At 40.9% G+C, this 20,278-nt stretch overlaps 1 protein-coding gene across 1 annotated transcript in view; it reads right to left on the bottom strand.

The window, feature by feature from the left end:
• frem2b (FRAS1 related extracellular matrix 2b) overlaps window positions 1-20,278 on the bottom strand; it is a 78,502-nt gene that overhangs the window by 24,467 nt on the left and 33,757 nt on the right. Inside the window, 4 exon segments of the mRNA XM_058080626.2 lie at window positions 4,967-5,218; window positions 5,639-5,764; window positions 8,319-8,549; window positions 16,554-16,700. Coding sequence (XP_057936609.2) covers window positions 4,967-5,218; window positions 5,639-5,764; window positions 8,319-8,549; window positions 16,554-16,700 — 756 coding nt within the window.

Genomic DNA, 20,278 nt, shown 5'->3' with positions numbered 1-20,278 from the left:
TAAATCAAACCATTATCATTAACATTTTAAGCATTACATGATACAGTACATACAGAACCTTATCAGCAACACCACACTTCCACATCCAGGGCTTGGACATCAAGGTAGAGGAAGAGTACAAATTCCTTGGTGCTCACTTGAACAATAAACTGATAACACCCACGCCATATCTAAGGGTCTTTTCTTATCTGTTCTGAAAAGTATTGCAATGTATTTTTAATTCTCATTTTTATGTGAGGTGCATTACAAATAAACTGCATTATTGTTAATTTATTTGTTGTCAAGTTGTAAAGAATAAAGCAAAATGTTTCAAGAGTATCCCAAGGGGACCTATTATTCTTTTTCCACTATAAATGTAGTTAGAATGTTGTCTTCCGTTCAGTATCAGATAAGGAGGTTGGCGCATTTGGAAGTGAGCCCTGAAAGTAGTTTTGGGATGGCCCTGAAAACTCTGTTTCAGAGGGGGGTGTAAAACTGGCGTGATGTCAAAGATTGGCGGGCTTCCTTATATACGCGGGCTTCCTTATATACGCTCTCTGCCCTCCCCAAGTTCTTTGAGTGTAACGGAAAGATACATTTGTTCCCAATTCCTAAAGACGCCACTACCAGGTACAGATAGTTGGAGTTCCCGATTCTCTACCAGATAAAGAAAAATATTTCACACTGCACTGTTTCGTGAACATGGGCCAGTATGCAGCTGGCCTAGCCGACAAACTTGCTTCAGCCTGACGCCTTTCCAACATAACTTGACTGTGTGGAAGAGTCAAAAGAGTAAGCAGTAAGTAACAGTTCATCAGTGTCCTAAATGTCTTTATTTGGTGCAAGGCATGGAAGTGTTTTTCTGTGTAGCATGATAGCATGTGCATACAGGGAGCAGTGTTGCTAATGGCCTATTCCCACCACAATCAGTGGCTCGACTCAAGTTTTTCAAACACTGGTAGCCCCGCAAAAAACGTGTAATGACCACATAACACGTTACAGATGCTATAGAAACCCTAACGCTAAAAATTTGATGTGTTGAAGTAACCTAATTTCTTGAGAAACTTCAGACTGTCCAAATGGTTGTATGTTAAAAGCGAATATTTTAAGAAGATAAATCACACTGTAAAATAGAAGCAATTTATCTATGCCAGGAGTCTCCAATCAGTAGCACGGGAGTATGTGTGCAGCTAATAAGATACTCATCAGTCATGATTTATTTTCTTTGTCATTTTGTGCCCTCACTTGCTGTCTGGAGCTCAATTGACTGCCGTCTCTTCATGTTTTAAAGTTAGAATTTGTGGAGTTCCTCTCTACCTCTTTGACCTCTAAACTTTCTTGCCGAGCTCACATCTCCATTTCAGAGTGTCCTTGTGCCTTCTTGGATTGAATGTCTGGATTACCCTGAGAGAGAAATAATGATCTGTGGGGCTCCTTCAATCCCCATCCTACCAAAAATCTGTGCAGTCAGTACTGCATAAAATATGCAAAGAGAGTTGGAATACATGTACTTATCATACATAGTATGTCATACACTCCTTGGACATAACATTAGGCATACTGGAAGGATTTCAGCAGCTGTGTACAAAAATGTTTTTCCCCAGAGAAAAAAGTAAGAATGCTTTGATATTCTGTGTAAATGCCCAGACTTTGTATAGCCTTGGATTATAGTGTGCAGGTTTACCTAATGTTGTGGCGCAGAAGTATATTATTATTGTGGTGTGACAATCAGGGTACAATCATTCCGAGTTTGTTTTTGTGCACTCAATGTTGCAAATGAGATGTAAACGAAATAATCTGGGCCAGATGACAATTATATTGGACTGTCACAATCCCTGCATCAGTGCCTTTTTGCTCATTTGGCAGCTGGGTTCCTGGAGAAACAAATGTGCCATCTTTCACGCCAGCAAAATTCTTTCTCTGTCTCTATCCCAGCTAGAAATCTTGGTTCCTGAGCCACGTAAAGAGAGTGTGTGCTCGGTTGAATGCCAAACAAATCACATTTTAATTACCCTCCTCTCTGTGGGCGAAGGTGTGCTAGTTAGTGGGGGATAAATAGCAGGTTTGGAAAGAAAACTTTGCTCAATTGGTGCAAAAGTTGACAACATTCTCGCCCTGCGGTTACACACAAATGGTCGCATTAGCAATAAGCAAATATTGTCTTGTCTTCTTGCTGCTCTTTGTTGCACTGTTGGTGAATTTTGTACGGTACGTAGTCAGGATTTAGAGCTTGTGCCCATCAAGATAGTGCATACTGTACATTAGTACCCTGTGGATTTTAAGTGTAACCTCTAGTGCCAGAGAACACGTACTACTATATACGTAACTACATTGTCAGCTACTAAAAGGACACAAGAGGTGCTTTCTTTTGTATTCATTTGTAAGTTTTATAGAACATGCCATCACTGGAAAACATTTCTGAAAAGTAACATTTCTGTATCTGTCCAACCGCATTCTGACAAGTTGTTTCTGCAAACAGTGGTGTGCGCTCTGACAAGGGACATTCAACCAAATACACTCCACCAAATACACTCACAGGGATTGTTTGTGCAAAGAGGAAGGTGAGTTTGGTGATTTGCTGACAAGCGCTATGCAGCAGATGATTGCGGCTGTCACTTGTAGCAGCACACACGCAAACACACACACACACACACACACACACATTTCTAAACATACACACACAGCCGGAGGGGGGGCTGCAACACATGATTGCACATCCAGCAGGAACAAACAAAAATGTTAGTGCAGCTTGTCAGTCTGACTGCAATTAATCCAGTTATGAACAGTCTCCCTCTGTCCTGTTTCAAAATACACCGCAGTAAAAATAAGCTATGCTACATTTTACCTTCAACATAAGCAGTATGTATAACTTGCTGATGATAGAGATTTAGCTAGTGTAGAAAGGGTTTGACTGCTTGGGAATTTCAAGAAAAATCAATAGGAATTGACTTGTACATCTCATTGGCACTTATGCTGAAAGGAAGACTGTAACTAGATCAGGGGTCTCAAACATGCGGCCCGCGGGCCAAATGTGGCCCGCAGGACACTAGTTTGAGGCCCCCGCCTTGATATGAAAGTTTAATGTTAGTGCGGCCCACGCAAGTTTGATATGCATGCTGTATGGTATCATGTACCCAGAAAAAATTATTACGTTTGATTAATGTTCATGTTAAAGGTTAAATAACTGTTAATAGTTATCCTCCCTAGCCGTGTGGAAATGGTAAGTTTTTGGCTATTTAAGTTTAAAGGAAATAACTTGAAGGCTACCATTTAGGTCGTTGGCTCGCTAGTTTGCGAGTTAGCATGTGTCTCAAGACCCTGCAGTTGCACAATATGTTGTAAATAAAAAAAAAGTATAAATGTGACTATAGTCATGTTTTGTCATGTCTACAGGGCTCCAATAATGCTTTGTTAATTTTAATCTGAAAAAAATACTTTGTCTACCCACCAACTATATGTGGTTTCTTAAGTTTTTATTATTTGCAGTTTTATTATTATTATTATTATATTTATTTATTACTGATGATTGATTTTCTTTATTCTTGATTTGTTTATTTATTTTTAATCTTATTTTGTGCAGAAAAAAAAATTAAGATATTTGAGAACAGTGGAATGTTTCATCAAAGCTTTTATTGTAGAAAATCGGAACCAAAGCACTGAAAAAGTTTGTATATTTTTCTGTTTTTAATAAATGCGTTTGTTTTTTTTTTTGGAAAACCTGATGCGGCCCAGCCTTGCCCAGACCCTAGCTTCAGTGGCCCCCAGGTAAATTGAGTTGAGACCCCTGAACTAGATGAACATACTTGGGTCTTAAATGAAGTAAACTGCCCTTGGATTGGTCATTATTCTAAATAATTTTTTTTTCTCTTTGTAATTCAAAAGAACTTCTGAACTGAATTCCAAGCATCCGAAGAGCAATAAAAAAATCACTGTCACGTGCAGAAAGACTACAAATCTTTTTCACCACCAGCTGCATGCTGAAACAGCCCCGGATGCACAACTCTACAAACCTTGTGCCACAACACAAAGCTCACTTCTTGCTTCTTTTTCCTATGGCATTCCTCATAAAAGGAAAAGATATGGCTCCTGTTGTAACTGAGCCACTGCTTTTTCCTTTCTGACCAGTTCTTCCACCAAGAGTGATGAGTGAGGCCTCTGTGTTAAGATACCAAGAGTTACAGCGCAAAGCTGATCTATGTCGATATGAATGAGGCTTATTTTTGATATTGTGCTTAAAATTAATATTGACATATATCGCCCAGCCCTATGTTGCAGAGTCGATAGCTTGCTATTTGGCAGGCAAAACTACAACCAGAAGAGCTACAGAGGGGCTCACTATTTGGCATGGAAGCCATTGTTAGTATTATCTTGTGCATTATAGCAGCTGATTACTCCTTAGATTATGTAATAACTGTTCCAATGCTGATAACAAAATCAAACTATAAATAACGACAAGATAAATTAACAATGTTTACCGTCTGTTAACGTCCACATCACATCACAAGTCAGATTGAGGAAGAAGCTATGTCATTAAGAAGCTTCTAGAGTTCACAGGCAGGAGCAGTGAACACATATGACCCTGCGTTCGCTCCCGCTCTGTCAGCCAGTCAGGTTCCACGGACCGCCATTCCCCACACGTAGCCTCCTCTCTATTTAAGTAGGTCAAACAAATCCACTAGTCTGACATACATGGGAACCTGTTACACAGTCTGAAACCTGTTGTAGCACGAGCAAGATCTGCGCTAATCGTACCTGGATAGGCTCAAGTTACTGACAATCATAACTTACAGCTAATGACTGAATGCTGACTTTGGTTTTGCATCATTAACGCGATTAGAGTGCTTAAAATATGTTATAGATAGTTGTGCTGTTATGTTTCTTTTTCAGTCCCACACCTTCACGTTTGTGGGAATGAAGAGCCTTTCGATACCCTAACTATCATCTGCAGTACTTGTGTACATATTAAAAACACGCAATGTTGTCTTACTGTCGTCCATGTCGGGCACAATGGTGATTTTAGCGCTAGGGAACTGCAATCCCAGGCGGCCCCCCATGGGCATGCTGAGGGTGACGTTGAAGCTTTCTTCGTCCTCATACAAGGAGTCATCGATTATCACCACTCGGCAGGGCTTCTCCACCTCGCCTCTGTCAAAGCGCAGGATGCTGCGGTGATCCTCTGGGCGGGAGATGTAGTCTGAGTAGGACAACACGGTGGTGGGCACGGTGCCTGTGGCTGACACTGTAAGGGATTGGAGGAGATTGGAAACAGGAAAATAATGATTATTCTCTGCTTAACCTTGACAATTCCTGTTTTACACTTGTGTTACAGTTAATAATAATAATGTCATTAAAAACCATCCCTGTATAGACCATTACAGCTTATAAGGTTTAATGATGGTGACACTTTGACTCTGGAACAGATTAATTATTATTTTCAGATGAAATGTAGCCTGCTCACATAACATATTAGGTCTCATTTCATTTTATGTATCAGTGCTGTCTGGATTTTTTTAAATATTCCTCATGTGAACCATAAAATTCTAGTGATGATCTTTAAAACTCTGGAGCACATTACTCTTGGAAATTAGAGTGCCTGCCAGCTCTATTCGAGTGGGAAATGTGGACACTTTGCTGTGTAAACCTTATAACATTATTTCACCTTGCTGGGTGAAGCAGACAACCATGAGCTCCTGACTGACGTCTCCGCTTCGCCTCACGGGCACCATCAGCTCGCCGACGTCCTCCTCGATGTTGTATGCAGCCAACGGGATGAACACGGCCGACTCTGAAAAGGGCAGAAAATCCAATAGAACGTTATGGAACCACTTAATCATCTTCATGTTCTTTGAGGGGATGAAATTGAATGAAATTTGCCCAACCTTGCCACTATCTAACAACAGTATTACACCAAAGTGTAAGTGAGTGTGAGTGAAACAAGAAGGCTGACATTATTTTTTGGTATTGGAAAAAAAACTTTGCTTTTTGGAAAAAGTCTCTGTGTGGAGTTTGCATGTTCTTCCCGTGCATGCGTGAGTTTTCTCCAGGTACTCAGGTTTCCTCCCAGATTCCAAAAACATGTTCGGTTAACTGGCGACTCCAAATTGTCCATAGGTATGAATATGGACTATATGTGCCTTGTGATTGGCTGGCGACCAGTCCAGGGTGTACCCCGCCTCTCGCCCAAAGACAACTGGGATAGGCTCCATCATGCAACGTGTGCATCCTCAGGGAAATTACGTCAGTTAAGTTAATTCAAATGACGCTAATTCAAATAGCATCAACACCTTATGCATTCAGTATATAGACACTATAAGACAATAGTGGCAATAGCAGAACAGCACACAGAGTAAAACAGGTATAAATAAAATAGACTAATAAAGTAGGGATAACAAAACATTATTATTTTTTGCACGAAAATGGTATCAAAAAAGAATACATGTAACTAGAAAATTTCTGTGGAAATTCTGATGGGCATGCAACCTGTGCTGTGAACCTCAGGCCCGGTGTCTGCTGTGCCACGCCGCCGAGCAATGCTGTGCGTACATTACATGAGGAATTTAGCAAAAAAGCTAACATTCTGACTGATAACATGCTAGCATTTGGCAAGATGGCACTCGATAGCAAAAGCATCAAGTCGGTCCTACAATATCCCCATCATGCCATGTCTGTATTAGTCTTCTGTATTCGTCTAAGAGCCGAGGTGGATTTCAGCCCTGCGCACACCTCCTTCTGACAAAGATAGAGCCAAAACTAAACATCCAACAAAAAAACTAATTAGCCACAGAAAGAGTTGAGAAGTTTGTCTAAAAAATGAGCCATTAGCTGAGCCATTAATCACGTGGCCATATGGCTGAGCTACATGGCTGTGAAATCTCGTTATTTTCTCTGGCATGTGGTGTTTCTAAAAGTATAACAAGTGTACCTAATCTAGTGGCCCATTTTTGAACGTCTTTGTTAAAGGTGTTGCTATGGTTACACGAATGTTTCCAAAAAAGAAATAACGACCCAGTCCCGAGTATCACGATTCCGGCGGTGTAACATGTGTGGGGGTCCTTCTTGCAGTTTTGGACGCATTACGCGCACAATAAATGTACGATTAAGATATAAGTATAGCTAAAGAAGAAAAGGAATGGTAGGATGGGCTGCTCTGCTATGCAGAGCCCCCATTGATTCAGTGGGGGCCTGCATAATCTAAGGCAAAAGATGATTGCACATTGCCCAGGTTACAAATCTAATGTTACAAATGTACTATCTGTACATTGTTAGGGATTTTTGTGCTGATGTGCTGACCACGAGAGCCCTCATGTTCACAGAGACAAACTCAAAACGTTAATTTGCATAAATTGTTGACAGCAAATCCCCCCTTTTCACCTGGCAAAGCCCTCTGGGATGCCAAGAATTACTATCCATATTCATACAAAGCTCTTTTTCTATCTCAGCAGTACTGGGGCAGTGGAGCTGTTTACAGAAACACTGTTCATTTGCTGTTGCCTCCCATATTTATTTCATGACCGTTTCACATGCAGAGGCGGTGGTAGTTTCCTTTTCTACCTCCTTGCAGCCTTGTTTATCCAACGCAAAGACATCCTTGCCATGAAAGCAGCTTGCTTGTTGACCCTAATGTAGCCTGATTGGGATTTGCATCAACCAGTTGGGTTCAAAAGGCTTTGCGTTTCTCCCAGTGGTTTGCTGTTTGTTAGGATTAATGCTGTGCTGCCCGCAGGTATAGATGGTATTTTTTTTCTAAATTACTCCCAGTTTTGAATTCATAAACATCAGTTTAAGTCCATGGCCAAAGTCAGGATGCTCCTTGAGCAGGTCGCCCGCTGGTGATTTTTTTTCATTTTGGTTTTTGCACCCACTTTCCATGAAATCTAATTGTTATTTCTCTGGCTTTAGTCGTTTTTGCTGTGCTAGTGGTCAGAGAAGCCACATGCACTCTACTGTGTAATTGCAGCTGGGTTGTCTACACTGAAACACGGAAGTTGCATTCTGTAAGCTGTTTTCTGTATGAGTGTTGAATTGGGCCAAACATCTGAGTTCAACCTGCACGCATTGCAGTTGATCTCTTACCACTTCATGGTAAATGGTTTAAAATGGTTTTGCTATCAAGTTCCACTTTTGGATGATGTCAGGGTCTGCTTAATCTGCTAGTTTTTCAACCAATCTGATTGGTTTGCGTTTGGTTGAGTTACAGTGGGTTGTTTTGTAGAGGGCATTGAGTGTTATGAAAATGTTCAGGCCTTATAGGAAACACAGTCGAGTGCATGTTTTGACAAATGTTCACCTTTTTGTGTGCAGCAGCTCAACTACATACAGTCATGTGAAAAAAATCATACCATCATTCGGGTCCAAAATCTCCACGCTGGCAGCCTTAGGGAATTCAAGGACGGCCATTACAGGCTCAGACAAAAAAATCTGGAAGGTCTCTGACACCTCATACTCGCTATCTGACAGGATGCGGACCTTCCAGGTGGCGGTGGTCTGTCCGGGATTGAACTGCACCTGTTTCTGAGCTTTTCCTCTAAAATCTTTGTCCTTGAGTGCTGTTCCATCCTTGGTGCCGATACCTGTGAGAGGACACAAACAAGGGCTGTTACTACCAAAAAACAAACACCCTTTTTTCTCCTTCTCTCTTTATTGTATGTACAATATGCCAATGAATTTGTTGTGATGAACAAAGTCTGCCTGCACACTATTGGTTGAGTCAAAAATCACCTCATCAATAAAACCAAGCTAAGGTTACTTTAATCCTCCAATCTTTACATCCAAGGACTGAGTGCCTCACATCGGTCTGGCAGCATTCCGGTTGAGCGTAGACCACAGAGGCCAGGAAAATGTTGCACAGCACCTCCATTGTATCTAGTAAGCGACCACTCAACACACAGCAGGGGTCTGGCAGTAAATGGGAAACATGGGAGGCCACCGCAGGGCGATAAACGAAATGATGGAATAAATTAAAGCTTGAATGACCCACTTCCTTGTATGGGTTCTTGAGACTCTTTTATGCCTTGTCATGATAGGCATGCACAACTTTGTCTGTTGTAAAACTAGGGCTTGCTTGTTTGTTTGTTTTCCCCCTCAAGTTCCTGGGTAGCACCAGTGACCTACTTTCGAAGGTTTTGTACTTTTCCATACTTGTATAGATCTATATCAACCAATATATCAAATGTGTAGTAGTTAGTAAAATTGTAATAAGTAGTAAAACTGAGCATTTGTAGCAAAAGTTTGACTATTTTTTTTTAGTAACTAGAGTGCATCACTAGGGTGAATGTGAACAGAATCACTCAATCTTATTGACAAAAACTCAAAAGCCTTGTAATGAAGTATTGACCATCTGTGTACGACAACAAATTCGGACTTCGTACTGACCTAGTCATTTCTCTAGGAAGACTTCATTAAAGTGTACACCTTGGTAATGGCAAAAATAAGTGAAACTTCAAATTAAAATGTTAGAGAGCCCGTTTGTTAAATCCTGAGACGTTGTTGTGTTTACTGTCATAACAGAAGATCATGCCAAATTTCACGTTGGGTGTCAGGATACTGTGAGGTTGTGTGCGAGTACTCCGGTTTCCTCCCACATTCCAAAAACATGCTAGGTTAATTGGCCACTCCAAATTGTCCATAGGTATGAATGTGAGTGTGAATAGTTGTTCGTCTATATGTGCCCTGTGATTGGCTGGCGACCAGTCCAGGGTGTACAAGCCTCTCGCCTGAAGACAACTGGGATAGGCAAATCTTTATGTTTTTATTAGTTAAACATTTTAGCTTTTTCTACTTAAATTATGCCTTTTTGCTCAAATTTTCCACTTTTGCTGGGTTTTTGTTTATTTTGTTTCTGCAATGAGTCGTGTTCCACAAATGGTCCCTGTGCCACACTTACAGTATGTGTGTTTTGCCAGGAAGACCTGGTGCAGCAAGGTGAAAGAGACCATGGTGTCCAAACTCTACTTTCTTAGCTCTGCCGGTTAGCTGCTGGGTTGCACTGGGTTGCACTGGGTTGCACTGGGTTGCTGGGTTGCGGGGTTACTGCAGCTTCTGATTGGACATCAAAAAGTAGCAAGCAGCTGTTTAACGGCAAAGGAAAAAAACAGCGACATGTCACTGACGCTGATGCTGTGAACACCGATGTAGATTGGTTTGTAAGGTTTGCCTAAAGCACTTAATATGTGTTTCCAATAATGCCTTGCACACTGCCACTCCCATATTAATATAGTAGCGATGTCAGAGTTCAGTCTTAGTTGGCTTCTGGTTTGAGCAATCTCATCAAGTTTTAACCTCACATGATTTTGTGTGATAAGATCTTGCGATACCCTAAAAGTGAACAAACTGTGATGCTATTTTTCGCCTAAAATAATTAAGAATGTGGGACAGACTTCCAGCGGAATTGGTGATAGTTCAGAATCTGAAAATAGAAAGAAAAAAGTTGTAATAATTCTGTTTGATGAAGAAAGATGTTAAGGCAGCACGCAGGAAAGGCGTACATTTGATGTTTTATAGGGGAGGACTATAACTGATATATTCACCTGCCCTTTGAAATGACTTTGATATGTCAAAGTTAGAGACAGACAGAAGAAAGCAGCACAGCTGAGCTGAGATAAGACGGTCCACCTCAGCCGCCCTGCCGGGGAGTGGGACCGTGGGAGTGGGAGTGAGCAAAAGGACGGTGGGATTCATCCTAAAACTTCATCACAGAGGTAACAAGATGATGATTGCTGAACTGATCCCGCCGGCTCGCTTCGGTGGTCTGTTTGTGCTTTGACAATTAGAGTCGAGGTGGAATAATTGCTTCATCGCAATGAGGGACAATGCTTCATTTTTGCAGTCTGTATTTGTCTATTTTGCACAGATGAATATGTCAGGAGTGTCACTTATGTTAAACATACTGTATGTAACACATAAATTACCCTGGTTCGAACATCATATCCTGAGAATTGAATGGTCCTCGACTGCTGATTTCCCCCCATTCTTGCAACACTGATACTAATTAGTTGCTGTTAGTTTTTATTTATATTGAATAATTATGATAATTGAACTGAATTATGATAATTATTGTACCAACAGGAATATTATGATGGCACTGAGTGCATGGTTATCGTTGTATTTGTTTTGAACATAGTTAACAAGATTAATTAAAGAACATCCCATTTACATTTGCACAAATCAACAAGCACGGCAAGGAGAAGGAAGAAGCAGACCTTACAAAAAGGATGTTTGTTCATTCAGTCAGGTCTGAAATTACATTTTTGCTTAGTTTTTTTACAGAGAGGTTGTGTGTAAATCTCCCCCTGGGGATTTAAGCCTGCACTCAATCCAGTGAGCAATGTACAATATAAAAGCTTTATTGCTGTTGAGGGGATTGTAAGGACCAAATTGTTCAGACTTATCTAATTTCTACGTTTGTGATCTTTCCATCATCAGGGAGCAGCTTTATTGCGCTCACTTTTTCTCATTAACCCTTCACTCGTCTGATGAAAGCTGCAGACTTCAAAAAGCTTGTATGCGCGAAATGGACAAACAAGTAGTTGGACTATTACACCTATAGGAAGTGATTTAAAAATAAGAATTTGGAGGGTTCGATACTGCTTTTTTGGTATGAAACAGAGGCGAACAGAGTTCACCTTTACACACATTAAATGAGTGTAAACAAGGTTAGTGGGAATCATGGCAAGTGGTCAAGCCAGAGGATGAGAAGCCAGAGGTTTAAGACCCAAGACCCTCTTTTGTCATTAAAGTCTCCTGTTTGGGAAGACGTGGTCTTCCCTGTGAATCTGTGAAAAATATAAATGGACAAAGACAAGTAGATGGGGAACAGTGACCGAAAAACCAAGCTACATACAAAATTTGGACTATGGCGTACCATAATATCCCTGTATAGTTCAACACAGATGTTGTCCGATATGGATCTAGACCGACACAGTAATGGGCGCCACGCATGGGAGGCCACAAACTACTGTGATTGGCAAATCTCAACGGCAACGCATAGCAGACCCGGCACGCGGGAGTTGATGAGTAGCTGTTGCCAGCTACACGGGTGAGGGATGAGCTCACATGCAGTGCTGATTACAAGTATCCCATGGTTTTGTTTGCTGTCAGATGTGTAAGAAATGTTGGTATATCAAAGTAGTTGAGAGAAGGCAAAGCAGCCTTGTGTTGATCGTGTACTCTTGCTATGACCAGGTCTTGCTAGTATTGAAGATAAACGTATATAATTGTATATGTAATGGGAGTACTAAAGAGCATCGTGTCCGCTCATAGGTCGATCATTGAAACCCCCACTGATTCGTACTTGTCTGGGCGGCAGTGACAGTTGGATAAAGTCGCAAGCAGCGTGTGCAGGATTATACGCACAAACACAAACGTTAATAAGCATGAATTTCTCGTGTTGCTTGATGGTGACCCATCCGTCGTGAGTCCGTCGTGAGACAGGTTAGTTTTACCCTACTGATGATGTGTCGTTGCAACAGTAATTGCAATATGTCTGCAATATGTCTACCATATTAGTTTAAGGTGACTACAGGGGTGTAGTTTCATGTTTACAATTATGTTAATGTTCATGTTTTTAATTATGTAAAAGAACAACAACAACTATGGCTTAACTATGAAAATATTCTATTAATTAATACAGAATCCCACTTTGCAGAACTTCACTTATCACGGCCAGTTCTGTAACCAACTAACTGTGCTAATAAGGATTACTGTAGTCAAGAAATTATTAACTTATTTGCTACCAAAGACATATTTATATGTTTTTTTCAACCCGAACATTCGTTCCCAGAAATGTATTTATACGTCTTTTACTTTTTTTTCATGAGAGGCAAAAAGAGGTGCACAACTGCACAATAAAAGAGATCATGTTTGGTACAGTTTTAAGCCGTAAATTCATCCACAAGGTGGCATCACTCCATTTTACAAGGGCTTGGCATGCATCATGCCCATGTAAAAGTTTTCACGGGATGCTTTTATTTTGACTGGCACATCTATTTAAGACTTTGATCAGTTCAGGAAACTGCATGCCAGTTAAGCCATCCAAGGAGATGCTACTCAACAATGAAATCTGTATGGTGGCCCTAAACATTGTGAAAAGAGACAGATGAAAGAGGAGCGAAGTGAGAACGAGTGAGACATACAGGGAAAGAAGATAGAAAGGACTGATAGGTACGGATACATTCAATCATTTTCTACCGCTTGTCCTCACGAGGGTCGTGGGGGGTGCTGGAGCCTATCCCAGCTCTCTTCGGGCGAGAGGCGGGGTACACCCTGGACTGGTCGGCAGCCAATCACAGGGCACATATAGACAAACAACCATTCACACTCACATTCATACTTCATTGTAATTCATAATTCATTCATAGTCTCACCCACACTGAAGTTTTACTGAGAACCACACAAGTCCACAATGTCAATTGCTGCCAATCATAATATTCTTAGTTGTAGCTGCTACCATAGTAACCACAGACGTGTGACAAAACAACATTGAGGCTCTACGGTTTATAGTGTGCGTAAAGCAATTAATGTAAGCATACAGTTCCAATCCGACCTCGCACACTGCCACTTGGGTGTTATAAATTCATATTTTCTTGTTACACAATTTGGGATTTGTTAGAACAAACAAAATCCATTCATTCATTCATTTTCGACCGCTTTTTCCTCACAAGGGTCTTGGGGGTGCTGGAGCCTATCCCAGCTGTCTTCGGGCGAGAGGCGGGGTACACCTGGACTGGTCGCCAGCCAATCACAGGGCACATATAGACAAACAACCATTCACACTTACATTCATACCTATGGACAATTTGGAGAGAATGCTTGCTTGCTACTCCTGCCGTTCCTTGACTTGGCCACCAGCAGTGGTGGAGAAGTGAGAGGAAAGAGAGATAATTGTGCTGGAGAAAATAGAGAAATAAATATTGGTGTTCTAAGAAGAGAAACATGGACCGTTCTTTCAGCCCTGAATGGACACACTCATTCATGTTCATTCCTCCCTCTGGAAGCCCAACTTTGGCACTCATAAAGAGTATGAACAATATGAACAATCCACCCAAATCCTGATCCTGTAGGTTGTCAGTGCTTCATTGCTCTGAAATATTCTGTATCTGGACCTATTTGAATTTTAGTTGAATATCCCTGGTATATTTTCCTCAGACATATAATACAGCATGATCACAAAGTTCAAAGTAACATTTCTTTCATTTATAATGCAACCATTAATAAAACAGCAGCGATGCTCCAGTTAATCAGAACAATTTAATTTTCCACCCACGTTCCTTACACATTGTTGTTTAGTTTTCATTTGCCAGTACATCACCAGGGATAATTATATAGCATTTCAGCTCTCATATTCCTTTTCATTATTTTCCCTTATTTTCAATGCAAGTAATTCAAAATAAGCCTCCTTTTCAATCTCACACCTCACTTTCACGCCATATTGTCTGCGGGGGTCTCTCTTGACACTTTTTAATAATCCGCACAAAGGTTCTTTGTTTCAAACAGCGACTGCGTTGAGCTGTGTGCAAGGTTTAACAAAGGTTATGAATTTGCATGTCACCTCAGAGATGTTGCATTAGTTAGTGAGAGGTCCTGGGAGGTGCACAGATAGACCATAGAAGCAGGGCTGATAATGATGCTAAAGGATTTGACCTTTAACATCAGGTCCCTGTAATTAAACCTCTGCTTTATGGACAGTAATCGTGACACAAAAACATCCACTCATACATCGAATGAAACGTGTTATTGTTTGTTGGCCACTAAACTTCTGGCCACTAAATGGCTTCTCCATCCCCACCAACTTCAGCTGACCACTCTGTTGTATGCATGCGGTCTCTAAGGGAACTTTACGTCCTTATTGTGAGTAAGTCACTGTTGGGCTGTGAAAATGGGGGTAAAGGTTGTGACCTCAGTGGCACTAAAAAAACAGAATGTGTCTGCGTGTAGATTGGGATTCAATAAGATATGACCGGCTAACAGTGAGTTATTATGTCTTATTATTGCTTATCATGTCTACTATATTAGGTAATATGAGTGTAAGGGTGATTATAGGGGTGTTACTTCATGTCTACAGGGCTATAAGAATGTTTAGGCATGTTTTTAGAAGGTCATAAACAGGTGTTCTATGCTCTAACTGCAGCACAATTATAATTATACAAGCAATTATAATAAATTCCATTAATATTCAAGTCTCTGGCAAGGCATGATCACCACTTCTGAAGCTTCAAGACATCTGATCACTCTGGAATTTACGGTGCCCTGAGAAAAGCGTACTGAGCGGAATCGTGCTAAGTACCAGGAGGAGGAGTGCAGGGACAGAGGCTGAATAACCTTCTATGAGCGTATAAAAGACGGCAGCAGAGGTTTTACAGGTAGTTCACTTTGCTGAGTACTTTGTCGTTTGGGCATCATAGGGGCGGCCAAAAAGATGGCCATCCCATCTATGGGTGGAGGCCACAAGGTGGCTTTGGATTAAGAGGGATGATCCATGGACATTTGATCAACCTCATCTAGGTTGCCTGGGTGATGGTGTATGATGTTGATCCAAAACACCCAATAATTCCAGGACACATCACTGATGTTGCGTCCAGTGCATCCATGAGATGGTTCTTATACGGTTAATCATACTTCACCTATCCCCAATTAACTGTGATAAACATGGGATGACTTATGTCGCTAAAGTCCTTTGCTTTCACAATGTCACACTGCTTGTGTGTGTCTTCACTTTTGTGAGATGCTGTATCGATTTACATTCATCTGATGTGACATACCTGTGACGGTACCTGTACAGTCAATGAGAGCCATTGTAAAAGCTGAGTATATTATTTTTGGTTAATATTTGTTTGTTTTAGTGTATTGTATTATGACACTATGTTGTAACCATGCATCAGCACAACAGTAGGGGCTGCACAAGAAGTGTAACTGTCAGTGTGTACTGTTTGGGCATTTATAGTACATGTACATACAAACTATACAACAGAAGTATCCCCAGTGGTTGTCTATGTTCTTTTCTTGTAGGCGTATGATATACTGTAGTGCTATATCATGACCTGGTAATACTGTAATACTGTAAGTGAGTTTTTATGCATATTGCTGTTTCAATTCGCACACAGCGCAGCAGTGAAAACTTGTCTATGGGGACAAATAAGGCTTTATCGCTGGCTGTATGTATTTTTATACTTAACTTGTTCCCCCTTCCATTTGGTACTAAATTAATATTCAGAATTAAACAGTGGCCATTATGAGACGACAAAAAAGTTTCAAAATTCAACCCATTCAAATGGGAAGATGCCAACATTAAACTGGAAGATATGTAAGATGATTATGCATTTATCAGTACACATGTGACATTTAATCAAAATGTGACTATGCATAATACCCATTTTTGACATGGAAGTACTATGAACTTAATCAATGAATTATGTTCAATATTCCAAGTTAATTAAGATAAAAAGGTTTACGGGAGTAGGGGCTACATGGCTTCAGATCAAACATTCGTGGTATATGACTGTAAAGTCTGGGAACCAAAGTAGTACATAATACATGACCGTCTACTGTATATCCAGGTTCTGCATATGACAGATACTTACTAACAAAGGAGGTCTCCCCCAGGTATCCTCGCCGTTTGAGCACCACTTCCAGGAACTTGACCTCCTCATCCACCACATAGTGTTCCCTCTCCAGAGAGATCCAAGCCCAATTGAGACGAAACTGCTGGTTCCGCAATTTGTTCCCTCCTGCAGAACAAAAGGCACCTGTAAAAAAGGCCTCCGGTACACCAACCACAGAGATTCACATTTCACATTTTAAAAATACAGTACATGGCTTCTAGCCTCAGTGGGAGGTATGAAGGGGGCCTTTTATGCAGCACGGGCACTGTGTAGCATCTAATTGCTTCAGTTCTAATTAAGATAAAAGGTGTCTGTTTCCTGTCTGAACTGCTACTGTTCATCCTTTGACTTTTGAAGCAGCGTTTACATGCAGAGGGAGCAGTCCTTCAGGCTTTAGCTGCAGCACTTAGACCAGGAGGAGTGTTGCAGCCAAGCACGCATAAGTCTGCCAAAGTTGACAGTGCACAGGCATCACAAACTAACACTTTTTAAAGTCTCTGGCTGCAGCAGACAGTCTGAATGATTACTTCCTAAAAATCATCACGCTCGGAAAGAGAGCGAGCAAAAATGAAGTCTGTCTAGTTGCCAATGCCACCAAACGTCTGGCAGCTTGGAAATAAGAGCGAAAAGCACAAAAAAGGTAGGTTCCATGCTTCAGTGGCTTCACACTGTTGTGGATGTTTGTATTTGGCATGACTGGGGATCTTTAGCCCCCCTCCCTCCCAACCTGGATGTTACGCTCAGTAAATCTACCACCTCCCGACTGTTTCCATTTCCTCACCCGTCGTGCGCGGTCAGACTCTGACACGGAGTGCTTTATTAAGCGTGAAGGTGCGTGTGGTTATGAGTTTGCACATTTTGAGTGTAAACCTGCTCCTTTGACCTGCATGCTTCTTCAGGCAGACATGAAAATATAGAATATCACATTTTACCAACCATTTTTATTACAATATAGAAAGTAAACTTGGGGTCAATGCACTATTTGTATAGCAGTATATGTTTATCCACTGAAAATGACTCAACACACAACCATTATTGTCTAAATAGCTGGCAAACAAATGAGGACCAAGAAAGTTGTGTCCTGCTTACATTGAATGCTGCAGGCACTGGGAAGCTGCAGTTCAATGAGGGTAAGCTGAAATCCAACGTCTAACCATTAAACCATGACTTCAGCATCAAGTGTCTGTGTTGAAAATAATACAAAGTCATATGATGAGTGAGCTGCACATTCTGTTCTTTATTGGTGCTTCTATCGAGTGAGGGTTTCTTTCTTGTCTCTCTCAGCGCTAACACAATGAACTGACGGATAATCATTGGATATCTTACACCGCGTCCGGACAAGACAAAAAGGGCCGAGGGGAATGCTAAAAAAACGGATTGTACCTTACCCTGTGTCACCTTTGTACAACCTCTAATGGCCTTTATCAAAAAAATAAAGGTTGTTCTCGGCCGAGAAGTAGAAAAGAGAGTGGTGTCGACACCAAGCTCTAATTGGGCTGAAAGACTACAGAGAGCAAAATGCATCTGTCTTTCACTTATTTTCTCTTCTGTGTGATCAAGATGAATGATCTCAATGGGAATGTGCCACGAACTGTTCAAACGTTTGCCATGAATAATATCTTTATCATTGTGTCCAAAAGGAGTTAGTGATGTGCCCTTTCTGTGATTAGCAATGATGCAATAGCCATGCCAAGGGCTGTGAAAGGGCTCAAACAAGACACATTGATGGAACAATGATCATATTCTATTTCAAAGATACTTTTTGTGAGTTTACCTTCCTTAGCAATTTTCCATGTCCAGCCAGCCATCAAATGACAGCTATTGTAAATAGTGCAGTCCATTGGGTGCAAATTCAGAAGCTTTCTTTCTCACTCATCGACCAATCGCTCGCACCAATTCCCATCAGCTGTCACGCATTGCACTCACAAGCTGCCACAGGTGCACAAGCAGGGACTATTTGTTTGTCTGCATTCTGAGTAAGGAATGCAAACATCTACTTCCCCCCAAGCTCCTTTTTAAAATTGCATTTAAATTCATGCCTCTCCTCAGTATGTTTTCATATTTTCTCTTATAAACACCGAATTTGCCATCATGTCTGCATACCAGTGTTGGGTGTAACCAGCCAATCACAGAGCACAAACACTCACATTCATACCTATGGACAATTTGGAGTTGCCAATTAACCTGTTTTTGGAATGGGGGAGGAAACCAGAAAACCCATGCACGGGGAGAACATGCAAACTCCACAAAAAGATGCCTGAGCGGGGAATCAAACCTTGGTCTCCACTTCTACATATATGTATAAGTCACAAACACTCAGCGGTGGATCCACAATCTGAAAACAGGTGACTAGAGCATGATAGACCACACACACCCCAGCCCATTGCGGATTAATGCCAGCAGAGAGGAGAACATGCCACCAGTAAATGTGAGCGCTGAGTTGTGAAGAAAGATGTCTCTGGTGGAGTGAGGTAATGGAAATATATCAAGTATGAAGTCACACAGTTGCAGGACATCTTGAAATATCTTGTGAAATAAAGGAAACGTTCTGAGACAATGCAGACAATGCAATGCAGAGATAAAACAAGAACTATTTTTTGTTAATTACCTAAAAATGTGATCCAATACTTCTCTACAAGAGAGGAGAAATATGATCACAGAAAAGAACTAAATTTGAAACACTTGTATGCTAGAACTACGTTAAAAAGCCATAGCATTTCAGTATGTGGAATCAAACTATGGAATGGATTGAGTAATGTCACAATCCACATCTCCTCCTGTGTGACAGTTTTGTGTTTTCACGTTGCTTGCCTTAGTTCCGGTTTTCATGCTCTTATTTTGTAGTTTTTCCTGTTTTTGTCTGCCCTGTGTCCCGTCACTTTTACTTTCCCTTCTACGCGCACCTGTTTGTAATTTGATTGCCTTATTTAGTTCAGCCGGGTGCGTTTGTCTTTCGTTGGTGCATTGTTGTTTGTTTTTGGGTTCTCTGCTACGTGTTGGATGACAGTGCTGATTTCGCCTGTTCCAAAGAAAGAATAAAGCTAAGCTTTTTCCTGCACCATTCGCTTCTATCTCTGCATCCTGGGGTCGCATCGCAACACCTGCATGACGAACCGTGACAAGTAAGACCCTCAAACAATGCACAACGATGAGCCAATTCAAGAAACAATACAAGCAGTTGATGTTTGCTAAATACAAGGATGAAGAGTCGTGAACCAGTCATGATGTGCCATATATATCACTATATTGACACTTACTATGTTACCCATTATGTCATTGGATGCTCATATCACCTCGTTCTTCGGTACGTGACAAAATAAATAAAATAAATAAAATAAATAAATAAAAAAACTTAAACTGTATTAGGGAAATCAGGAAGTGAACAAATGTAACAGTTACTGATTGTAAAAGTACCAGATGGAGGGGTAGGATTTAATAAGCTTCGCTTCTTCCTACTCCTTTTGGACATGTGGAACTGTGATGCACTCAATTGTAATCTGATGCATGTTCAAATGAAATAAAACCATTACCATTACCATTCATCAGATTCCTACATCGCCACAAAAACAGCTCCCAAGAACTCATGTTTATCTTCCAATACTTGTCCCAATGTATCTTTCATAACTGTCAGGAGGAAGGATTGCATTAATGATACGCCACATCTATTGTAAGTTGTGCATGAACAACAACACTGTCGGCTTTGG

The sequence above is a fragment of the Doryrhamphus excisus genome, linkage group LG8 (assembly GCF_037039965.1).
Source record: "Doryrhamphus excisus strain RoL-2023G ecotype Guam linkage group LG8, RoL_Dexc_Guam_v1.1, whole genome shotgun sequence".
Lineage (NCBI taxonomy): Eukaryota > Metazoa > Chordata > Actinopteri > Syngnathiformes > Syngnathidae > Doryrhamphus > Doryrhamphus excisus.
Note: the sequence above shows the minus strand (reverse complement) of the source record. Positions and strands in the feature narration are given on the sequence as shown.